The 12,523-nt window shown below is 37.8% G+C and overlaps 1 protein-coding gene across 2 annotated transcripts in view; it reads right to left on the bottom strand.

The window, feature by feature from the left end:
• Nucleotides 1-10,277: 10,277 nt before the first annotated feature.
• CWC27 (CWC27 spliceosome associated cyclophilin) overlaps nucleotides 10,278-12,523 on the bottom strand; it is a 97,206-nt gene continuing 94,960 nt past the window's right edge. For both annotated transcript variants that reach the window (XM_014881396.2, XM_088156092.1), the window contains one exon: nucleotides 10,278-10,690. In XM_014881396.2, the coding sequence (XP_014736882.1) occupies nucleotides 10,528-10,690 (163 nt within the window). In that variant the 3' untranslated portion in view covers nucleotides 10,278-10,527. The remainder of the gene's footprint in view (nucleotides 10,691-12,523) is intronic.

Consider the following 12,523-nt stretch of genomic DNA (forward strand, 5'->3'; position numbering starts at 1 on the left):
GATAGTTGTGTTCTGATTATGTGTCCAATATTTCAAATGATAAAAGAGGAAAGATTCACCATTAGCCTGACCACTGACTGAATAGATTCTATTTTCACATGCAAGGTTGGGGGTCTTTTTAGAAAACATCCCACTATCTCATCCTAAGTGCAGTTGGCTTTCATAAATGCAAAATGCTGTTTTACCTTCACAGTCCCATTAAGTATTTCACACACTTAGCATCTCCCTTATCTTCCGTCTCTGTAGCCTATGGGCTTCCTTTCAGTGGCAGTACACTTGAATAGACTGTAAAAAAACATGTGAAATCCGTCTAAGAAAAATGGCTGGAGGCATTTCACTTCCTTTGTGTAGACATGACAGATCAGTTATCAAGTGACAGATGAAAACAGTTGTTCTGACACTTTAATTATTTTCCTTTTCACTTTCTACCTTGGTAAGAGGAATTATGACTATTCATATGAAGACTTACAAGAAATGAAATTGTTTTAGTTACTGTGTATACATGACACAATTTGCCATGTCAACATAAGGAAGAAGCCTCTACAGATTCCCTTTTTTCAGAAGGAGCTCCATAACCTTGCTAACATGAAAGGATGAAGAAAACTCAGGAGTGTTTACCTCCTTCACATCATTCTGTTCAGACCTAGAGTTGCCTTTTTATTCACTTTCACCCAGACAATTTAAAGGGCTTGAGGTTTGAGGTATACTAATTCCTGCTGTTTGGAGCAGGGTGTTATATTGCTATTGGTCATGACATACTTGGGGAAGAGAAATGCCTGTAACTCTGGATAATCAGGCTTTAAGCTTCAACTTTGTGTTAGCTTGTTTCATTGCTGCTGGATTTAGTCAAGTATGAAAAGCATTTCTTATCTTACATAGTCTATATAAAATTAAGGATAAATTGCATCTCAGACCATATTTTCCTTCCAAGGGGTAGATTTTTTCCTCCCTCATATAATTGTTCAGAATTTAATGAAATTGACCTTAGTTTTAAGAGCATAAATTTACTTTTATTGCCAAAATGAAGTCTAGTGTAGGGTAATAGGTAATACTACTTGCATGTAGTAGAGAAGTAATGAAGCTTATCATGTGGTGGTTTCACCTGTCTTGTACGGCATTCTGATAAGCAATCTGTGAAGTATTGAGTTGGTGAAACTACAGCAAGAAGGCCTTCCAAGCACGTTTGAGAACAAGAGAAATTCATAATGATTGCAACTATTTGATAAAACACCAAACCAACAGAATGCAGTTCAATATGAATGAATACCAAACACCACTCCTGGGAATAATCAATTGCTACAATAAAAAACAACCTCAACCTGCTAATCAGTAGGTTAATAGCAAAGAAATTGAGAATTATAAAGATTCAAAGCTGAACATCATTAAAAAAACCTGTGCAAATGGAGGAGAAAGCAAAGCTTGGATGTACAGACAGTGGTGGTGTGTGTTAAGATTCATTCCTCTGTTCTTAGCATGAATCAGACTTTGGTGAGATTGCTATTTCCAGCTTTCTTTAGGTAACACAGGTGAAGAAAAATATATCTGGGAGAAAAGCCAGAGAAGATTAGTAGGAATGATTTAGAGATATACAAAACATGACTGTTAGGGAGAGAACTAAAATTTTGGGATTGTTTATTCTAGGGGAGAAAAAGGACATGATAAATCTTTCAATACATAAAATATTTCTGCAAAGCGGAAAAGGTTATTCATTCAGACTGGTACAAGAAGTTATGGGTTGTGCTACAGCAAGAAAGATTTAGGTAAGATTTTAGGAAAATATTTCTGAAGACAAGAACAGTCATGCACTGGAGAAAGAAACAAACGTGTGGAGTATTGAGGGAGGGAGGTTAGACAAAACTCTCAAATTATGGAAGTATATCTGATCATGTGCTGTCTGTTCTGACTTGAAATGATGTTTAGTGGCTCTGTTATTATTATTTGGAAACTCAGTAGAAATAAGATGCTACATGTAAGCAGAGAGTCAAAAAAGCATGAAAAGAGAAGTTTCAGGAATATTTGTTTCAAATGTAGCTCCATTAGGTCTTGATGTAGCTTTGGTACTAAACATTCTTGATTAATTCACTGCTGTTAAAGGATTCTAGACGTTTTGTTTGGTCCTGTTTGGCCTTTGTCCATAGCATCCTTTTTTCCCCATATTAACATTTCAGCCTGTATTCTCTCTGCCTAGGTTTCTGAAGTGCAATAATTAGTGTGCAATAGTGCACAATAATTAGTTCACTAGTTTGTGAATAAATAGCATCTCAGCCTCCAAACTCTTTTTTAAGGTGTATTCATACTATTTATAAAAGTGTACTTTAGGTATTCAAGGTAGAAATCAATTGATAACTTGAGGCACTGAATCTTTCTTTGTGTGAGTCATCTTTGGACTTGCCCTCTAACCAAGAGTTTAACATATTTTTCTTCTAAAACTACTTTCCACATAGGGTGTCCAGAAACCAAATGCTGTCTGTCCATAGCTGTGTGGTACAGTATTGGCTTACTCAAATGGCTCTGAATGCTTGTGGCTTTCTGTGGTCACAAGGGACCCCTACTCCAAAAGCCACATTGTGGAAATAGCAAACACTTTGTCACTATGGAAGTTCTTTACTTGCTTCTCCCCCTCCTGCCTGGAACCTGAACTAAACCTGTGGTCTGACAACTGAAAGACCAACTTATATTTCTGAAATATATCAGACCAAAATGTCCAAAAGGCCAGAACGGCCAGAACAGAAAGAGCAACACTCCACTGTCTGCTGCCAATCTCAGTAATGCTGCTGCTTGGACCAACAGTCTACAACAAGTATTCTCAAAGTTAAACAACAAAAAGGTTGCCTACCCTGCTGTAATTTTTATCATATGCTAAAAAGTCCCAGATTTCTGCATGTTTTGGTACTGTCAGAAAGCATGAATTTAATTGGCACTTTAACAGAGGAAGAATGGCAGCTACTCCACAGTGCTATAAGGTAAATAAACATTAATTTTCCATATTTAAAGCAGAACTATTACAGAATATTATGCAGTGGTCTGTGTACCATGGTTGCCTGGCTAAGATCCTTACACAGATGCAGTATTTTTCCAGCTCCTTCCTCAGCCCTTGGGGTCTCCTATTGTGCTTCTGTTCCTCCAAATCGTAATTACACTTTCCTAATGAGTCTGATGCACTGAGATTGTTTGAGTGCCAGGTGATTTGCACATGCTATAATGTTCTGGTGCATATAGTAGTGCTCGTCTGGTGTGGATTTTTTAATCTTAGCAATTTTCATAATGATTTTAGTCAGCAACAAGAAGTTTCAGCCCCTAAAGAATTAGGCTTTGTCAGAAAAACTTATAAATTGACTAGAAGTCAAGTCGGTGAATGACAATCACTCTCTAAAAATTGAGCTTGAGAAGAAAGAAACATGCTTGTTTTACGCTAATTGCCTTCAGAAGCACCTGGTCCTGGTACTAATTACTTTGGCTTTGAAGACTGTATTGTCTTTGCCTTAGTATTTTTAAAAAGCTTTTTATTGGACTTCTGTCATTACTCTCCTATCCATTCTGAGACTGCAGCTGAGAATGTGCTGTCCTGTCTCCTTGTGAAGTCATATGTCTGTGTTACAAAGTCCCTTTTCAAAAATATCTTTTTTGCATTTTTAATATCCCAGTAGCTACTGAATTCACATCTATTTCTCACTTGTGCATTCATATTTCTGGTTAAGGTCAGGAATTCCAAAAATAATATCAGAGAGGAAAACTCAGAAGCTCACTGCTTTTGTGGCTTTTTTCACTGAGGCCAGTTTTAGCCCATGTTGCCAATGATCAGTCTGTACGCTTTAGTTCTATATTGTATACTTAAGCTGTGTGCGCAACAAATGATGTTTTCTTAGCCTCTCCATACAGCCTATTAAACAGCGGTTGGAACACTTCCATCTGTAAAGCAAAACCTTTGGCATAAATAATATTGTCATTTGGATAGGCTAGACATACTTTTGCAAAGTGACCTTGTAAAAATATTGTCTGAGGTATGACTGAGCTTAAATTATATGACAGTGAGGTAGTATATTTTGGTCTCTCTGGTATATGAGGTCTCATCTTGTAGCAGTGAAACCACCTGAAATTAAACAAAAAACAGTAATGTGCATCAGATTTAGAAGCTGAAGAAAGCTGGACTGAGTTTGGTTGGTTTTTTTTTTTAATGTATTTGCAAGCTTTTATATAAATTCTTTGTTTGGCACAGGCAAACATTGCTTACAGCGGTTTTCCTGTCTGATGATTTTTGTCTTTGTAAAATAAAATTACATGAAACACTGTGAGGAAAATCTTTTCATTACATTATAGATAAAAGTAAATCTGGAATAGTTGGGTCAGAATTATTTTTTCCTCCCCCATTTACAGCCCTTTCAAATGTTTTTTTGTTTTCATTTGGGATAACTTGGTTGTCTGGCTGCCCTAGAAAAAAACATCTTGCACAAAATGCACAAGATACATATTTCTGTTTCTCCTCAAGGGTCAATCATGTTAAAAACCGTCTTCCTAATCTGTAGGGCAGGGTTTTATTATTATTATATATAAATATATAAATAAATAAATAAATAAATAAATAAATATAAAATATAACCATATTATTATAGACTCCATCTACCAGCTCATGCCCCTGGATCATGATCCAGATATTCATACTTACTATACCGTCTTTCCAAGTCTACTTGAATACTTAGGACCAACTCATGCTCTGACATTTGAAATAATAAATGTATTTAATGCGTAAACTCTTTGGTTTGTGTATTCTGTAAATGTAAGGGAGAGCATACTGTAGCTGTAATGGAAATCTTTTTTTAAAATGACTGACCACATACTGGCGGTTATTTTCTGCTGTTCCAGTGAAATAACTCTTTAGATGGAAGGATGCAGTATCTCATTATACAGGTCAGACCATGCTTCCCAAGAGAGTCTCTGTTCAAGCAGGTGAAGGAAGTATCCTTTGAGTGCAATGTTGCATTAGAATCTGTTCAACTCAGAAGTTACTTCTGAAGAACATATGTGATTTTGGAAACAAGTTTCAATAGTGGCTGCAAAAATGTGATCTTCCAGACTATGTTCAATATAAAGAGGTTCAGCTTTCAATGCTTTATTGCTTCCAAATAAAGCTGCCAAAACTAAAGGCTATCCTAGGGCTATTCTGTAACTGTGCCCTTTTACTACTACAAACAAATCACAAAGGGCAAGTGTGCAGCTTAAATAACCTTATGTATATTGGACTGGACTTTCAAGTGTGTAATATCCATTGACATAAAAATATGACCATCAAACCATGTTTTGTTCCAAAGCCAGTGCATTTCATAAATTAGAAACAGGAACCATAGTAAAAGCTGTTCATATCAGGACTTGTTTTGTCTTCCATGTGATCATCTAGACCATGAAGTGTAGATTTCCCACCTACCTTCTCTATAATGCAATTTTTTTTCATTTAGATTTGGTGAAACAGTCTTAAAAATGCAAATTTTTTTCTGATGTCTTGAGGTTTAGGATCTTTTTCTTTCCCCAGAAGGTGCTGTCTTGTTGTCTGTAGTTTTCTTTAATGTTTGTAAATTTAGAGTTGTTAAGGCAGAGTCCTTGTTCTTTTTTTAAAACAGTGATTTAAAAGTAGAAGATTATTAGTAGCAAACAATTTGTGTTTTAAAAAAGGCCTTAATACTTTTTTCCAAAGAAAATAGCTTTCAGGCATTTGTACTGCTTTGAGGTAATACCAGACAACAATTGTAGGTTACAATCAGCAGATCCTCATTCTGTGGCCAGATCGGGTACAATGCTATTTTGGTATGTGTTTCAGGAATAATAATTTTAAAAAGATATACAGAGGAAGTGTTTAAAACAAAAACATTTAAATATAAATTTTAAGCTTACTTTCTGAAGTTTTGGCTTCATGTTTTTTGCATTTGTAGTATGTACAGAATCTACACAGGCACAGAACAAAATAAAACGCAGCTCCAGCTTTTGCATGTGATTTGACTGGTGGTTTACATGCTCTCCAGCTCAGCACCAGGAAGCCAGGAGACATAGAGAGGAGAGAACAGTGGGGCAGAGGCTAGCTATAACTGCAAAAGCTATCAAAAGGTTGAGGAGAGGGAGGACATAAAGTCTTTCTCTGGCCCTTTTTAATAGAGGCTGACAGTGAAGGCATGATGATGTGAGAAGTGGTGATGAAGTCTGTGGAGGTAGAAACCAATTCTTATGTGTCTGTGTGAGATGCACAAGAAAGACCTGCACAAGCGTGCAGTAGCTTTTTAAACACACTCTTCTAATCTGTGACTTATAAATTAAGCTTGTGCTGTTTGAGTAGGTTCTTAAAAATCCAAAAGGAGTGAAAAATCAAATAGAAAACCCCATCTGTGATGGATACTGAAGAGGAAGTGAAATCCTGCCAAGAAAAAGTACTGTGAAAATGAATTTAGAGGAATATTTTGTTGTGACAGCAGCTGAGGTGCACAGGCCTCTGTCAGGCTACATGCCACGTGCCCTGGGTGCCTTGCAAACGAGACCTTATTCATCAGAGAGCCCCTCTGTGGGTACAAGGTGTCTGTCAGTTTGCATGAGGAATTTGCATGAGTATCAAGCTGGAATGTGGCACATCTGCCCAGGATAACCTGAAGGGAGTCACCTTATGGCACTCGACTGGGAAGGAGCAAACTTCTGGTGCTTGCTATACTAGTAGGGCAGGAATGTGCTATCAAGGGATGATCAGACACATTCAAAAACTTTTCAGTTTGCATTCCCTATGTTGTACATACGTCATCAGGAACTTTATATACATAGCCACTATATGATCAGCTCATTCTTTGTTACAGTGAAAGATGCAAGCGAATACCTATATCTTTTACTGAGAACACACAGGTAAGAAGTGCCCTCATCTTCTAACAGCCCAAGTATGTCATCATTTAAGTAATGACAGATGCATGTGTCCCTGCCAGAATGAGGCAGAGTCTGGAGCTATCCTTTCTGTCTGAAGCTAGTTTTTATGTTGCCAAAACATAATTGTGTCTTTTGCAAACTTGATGTCCTCTAGACGAAAGCAGACAACTGTGTAGTTATTTTAACCATTATAGTTCAGACACTCTTCTGCTAGGGAAAGGAGACAGTATGGGAAAAACCTCTTCCCAAACCTGCTCAGGCTGGAAGCCAGCAGCTCAGGGAAAGCTACGTAATGTGGCATTGCAGACTACACCCCTAGCAGTGTAGGCATAGTGGCTATTTGACAGAAATAAACCAGGCTCTGTTGTACTTCAGGGCTTTTTTAGCTCCAAAGTAAAAAGGGCACATTGTACTCACTGTTGGCATCACTGACAGCATTTGAAGCAAGCCTTTAAGCTCTTCTCGAGGATCTTGCCATTACCAGATGTGGCCTAGAAGGACCTTATCTACTCAAAATCCAGCTGGTTTGGAAATGAAAATGTTGACTTTACCAACATAATAGTATCTGCAAGGACGAAAAGCTTTTCCCTCACCCCTTTTTCTCAGTTAGGAAAGTCACATTCCCTCTTACAAAATGAACGGTTCCATTAATGCTTATAATAAAAGAAAGATAAGGATGACTGCAGGGACCGTGTCACAGAACATTTGTCAACACTGGCCCACCGTATTGGTAGCAAAGCTGATGTATTGAAATTGCAGGTTAGCTGCCACTAAATATTGGTAGGCCTTTGACAGATCTAATTTTGAGGTAGATTTTAAACACTGACTTGTCTACAGAAATTATTACATATCAGCATTGTGGTTTGCATCTTCAAACTGTGCAATCTGTGCTCATAATTAGCATTTTTAGAAGTAAAGGTTCACAAGCAACTGTTAAGACACTGCTTTTGTATTGATAGTGCATAGACAAATGTTCCTAGCTGGATGTTACAACTATGTAGAGATTATGCTCATGTTTATACAGACAGGTGAGGTGGTGGTCATAAGGGTGGAACCTGTGAGACGCTTAATAAAGATTTAAAGAAAATATAATCAGTCAAAAATCTCATTACCATAGAACAAATTCTTTCTTCAGCCACAAAACCAACTGTTTCTTCAGTTTTCAGCCACTAACCTAGCTCAATATGACTGTTTCACAGAGAGTGAGACACCTACCCACAATGTATTCCCGCTTTTCAGTACTGACAAATAAAAGGTGTAACTCTGAGCACACACATTGCAGTCTATAGAGAACACTGTAATGCTGTACCACTCAACGCTTCAACTAATTACAGCAATGCCAGATGAAGACTGAAATAGGTTTGAGTTAAAATGATTCTGCTAGCCTGGCAGTATGGGAAACAGGCAGGATTATTACTGGCAGATTGGGAGTTACCTGTGACATTGCAAACTACTTGTTTCAGAGAAATGTCATCATTACAACTTCTTTTTGTGAGGTGCTTACTCTTTGGCATTAGCTTTACCTGAGAATGTACTTTGGACATAAGCTTTTCTTAACTTTGCTCCAAACATCTCCTAAATGAAATACAGAACTACTTTTGCTTCAGTGAAATGAATAAAATTTAGACAACTTAGCCCATTTCTAAGTGACTACCAGTTAACTAGTTGTGATACCCTTCATTGCACACTTACCAGGAGAATGTCAACATAGTTACTCTCTTGTCAGGCTACCACTCCTGTATGCAAGGTCCAGACTTTTCAAACCTCTTCCAGCTGAGCAGAGTCCTAACCCCAAGTTAAGTTTCCTCTTTGGGCTTCTCTAGTGCTTAAAAATGGGAATCAGCTAACACAGCTTACTCAGAGCTCTGGCAGGTAGTCAGCAAAAATATTCAGCTTAGAAGAGTGTTAGTCAACTTGTCCATTTACTGACTCGTGCATCCTACTTTAGCTTGCAGGAAAAATATGTAATTAGAACATTTTTTAATTCCAGGGGCAGTAACTGTCCTGGAATTGATGCTCAAGGTTCTTTTCAGATCTAGCCCTCACTTTTCCATATGTTCACAACTGACCTTTTCCTCCCTCCCATCTCCACCACGATGGGCGCTTGATATGCTCATTTCATGTAATGACTGATTTAAAATTTTCTCCACAAACAAAGCAATGAATAGAGGTAACAACATGTGACAACAAATGTTCTTCACTTTGCCAGCAGCAGCCCAAAAGAAATGACTTAATGATTTAAAAGCTTTGACTTACTAGTTTGTGAATGGCCACGTTAAGGAATGTAACCCCTCTTAACTTCTTTACACCATGGCACAGCATAATTCACTCAGTCTAAGAGGAGGATAATGACAGCTTTATACAGGATCTCACTTCACACCTCCAAGTTTTCTCCTTATCTCAAAGGTTGCACTGTGCATTAAAGCAATAGTCTGTATTAATCTAACCTCTGACATTTGGGCCATATTAACCCACCAATGCAGGTTTATGTATCTCACACCTCAAACCCTATCAAGAAATTTGGCAGTGGCAGCTTGATAAGGACACCATACCTTACTGAACTTGTTCTAAAAACAACATCAGCAAAAACACTGCTCTGGTGGCACTTTTTAATGACCTTGTTCACTCTTCTTTAGCTATTGGCCATCTGGGTAATTCACGTTCCTGTGCCACCAGAACTGCTGTAAAGACAGAGCAATGAAAATTCCTGTTTATCTGTAAAAATATTAACACCCAGGGTGGTAAAATATGAGGAAAATCTATAAACTGGAAGCTGGAACTGTTTAATTTTAAACTTGTTAAAAGCAAGGTTATGTTTTTAGTCAGACTGATCACATTTTCTTTTGTTTCTGTACTGGACTAATTAACAAACCAATCTTCATTACCTGCTTCCTTTACAGTGAAAATTCTACCAAAGGGATCCTTCCGGTATTGTAACAAATGGTTCAAGCAACCATTACAGCATATTCAGATTATCTTTTTTTATTCATGTGGTATGGATAGTGAACACATCTAAAATGTATTACCTCAGCTTCCCAAGATGGGATCTGTACTGGAACGTGTATTTCAAAAGAAAGAGCCAATAAACCAGATTCTCAGATTAAACTTAGCTTGTTTCAAGAAAGCTGTGATCATTCGAAAAAGTACTTCATCATCTTAATTCTGTATCAGAATGGTTCAGGCAAGCAAAGATTACATGTCTTTTAAAGAACAATGAAAATAATTCAAATTGTACTTTCATAAAATCTGAAAAGCCTACAGATGGGGTTTCCATCATCTAACCTGACCCTCACTTAGAAAAATTCTCATTCATTATATTGAAAATTTTTGAATACCATATTTTGATTAAACAAAGATTTTGACTACTGTAATTAAAGCACAGACAAAAGTCAAGTCAGCTGTTTTATTAAATACATCATTCTAAAAACCTTTGGAAAGGTTTGATAACAAATGCAGTGAGAGCACTTGACCACACAACTTAAGAAACAAATGACAGCTCTGCTTCAAAACTGCACGACAGGTTCTTGAGAGATTCCTTTTCACACTTGTCCAGTGGTATTTTTAGGATCAGTTTACAAAAGAGCCAGTGCTTTATTGCAGTCACTTTCCAAAGCAGCTCTGGCTAACTTTACACTCCTTTTATCTCCTTTCCTTTTTTTCTCTCATTATCTTCTTGCTTTCTTCTCTTCTCCTCTTAGTTACAGGATTTCGTGGATCATAGATCTCAAAAGTGTCTTCATCCTGCATGCTTGCATCTTTCACCTTTCTGCTTCTGTCTTCAAACTGAAGGACATGTGACATCCTACAAAAAAAACACCAAAAAACTCCAATTCAGTGAAGAATGGAAGCTACAATCTGTAATTACGAAATGGCAAAATTTCTCATTTATTTCTGGACATACCTAAAAAGAACCGACCTGGGTTTCTTTTGTTGCTGTTTTGTTCTTTTTAGAATTTACTGGAAGACCCTTATAATATAAGGTGATCATTTTGTAAAGACTCCTTTTGAAAAATACAGCTAAACACAGAGTTTTCTCTGGATTTTGTTTCACATACTAAGCTCTGTTTTCTTGTCTTTTTCTATTTAGCATATCTTCCAAAATATATGGCAAGTTTTCCCAGGAACAGGGAGTGTTTCTCAAGTTTTCCTATTAGTCATTTTAGACACCTTTCACCAGGGTGGAGGGTTTTACAAAAGTGGGGAAGAGTTTACATGGAAAATACTTGAAGTAGGTACACAGAAGATCAAAAGGGGAATGCTTCATGTTCTGCTGCTCCACGTTAACTTGGTTCAGATCATACTTTTTAATTCTCTGAATGCTAGACTAAACAAATGCCTTGTTCAATTCATTGTTTTTCCTACAGTTCATTAGAAGTTCCACCCCCCAATTAGATATTTCCTGATTTCAGCAAATTTCCAGTAATCTGAAAACATCACAGTTACATAGTGGAGAAGTTGTGCATGTGAAATTCAGGAGGTTCAACAAGGCCAAGTACTAGATCTTACACCTGAGCAACTGCTGATACCAACACATGCTGTCAAAAGAAGGGCTTGAAGCAGCTCTGCCAAGAGGAACTTATGGATGCTGGTGTCTGAGAGGCTGGACATGACCCAGCCCAGAGAGCCAAACGTGTGCTGGGCTGCATCCAGAGCAGTGTGGGCAGCAGGGCAGGGAGGGGATTCTGCCCCTCTGCTCTGCTGAGACCCCACCTGCAGGGCTGCATCCAGCTCTGGGCTCCCAGCACAGGAAGGACATGGACCTGCTGGAGGGAGTCCAGAGGAGGCCACCAAGATGATCAGAGGGATGGAGCAGCTCTCCTGTGAGGACAGGCTGAGGGTCGGGACTGTTCAGCCTGGAGAAGGCTCTCAGGAGACCTTACTGCAGACTATCAGTACACAACAGGACTTACTAGGACAGATGGTGACAGACCCTTTAGCACGGGCTATTGTTACAGGACAAAGGGTAAAGGTTGTAAACCAAAAGAGCACAGATTCAGGTAAGGTAAGAAAGACATTTTTAAGACAAGGGTGGTGAAACACTGGAACAAATTGCTCAGAGACGTGTTTAATTATTTTTTCAAGGCAAACACATATATCTAGGGAAAAACCACACTTTACTTTTGGATTTTGTGTGATCAATTTCAAAAACATCTTTGACTTCGATGGACAACTTAAGAACTATACTGATCTGAATCTAAGCATATCTGTCTTTATAGCATGTCTTTGTCAACAGTCTTTGTGACAGAAAATCCAGGAAAAATGAGCAAGTTTCAAAAGGAAAGTTTTGTGGCCTACGAAGCACTGCTTTATTGGTCTCTTGCAACATGTAAGATATTTTGAACAAAACAGTTTTCAAAGACCTTTAGTGCAAATCTCCATATATAAAGAAATGGAGGGAGAACCAGCTCACTTACTGCAGATTACAATATAGTACTATGAAAGAAACCAGAAAAAAATGAAAGCTATAGACCATACATGATCTGCTTGAATGCTTTAGAGAATTCCTAAAAACAAAAATTGAGCATTTTCATCACAACTGATTCTTGACATCTGTGTTTCATAAATACTTAAGAGTTATTTCCAGTGTAAAAAACTTAGGTAGTTTATAACCCTGTCCACACTACTAACACCCAAA

Source organism: Sturnus vulgaris, chromosome Z, assembly GCF_052056855.1.
Source record: "Sturnus vulgaris isolate bStuVul1 chromosome Z, bStuVul1.hap1, whole genome shotgun sequence".
NCBI lineage: Eukaryota > Metazoa > Chordata > Aves > Passeriformes > Sturnidae > Sturnus > Sturnus vulgaris.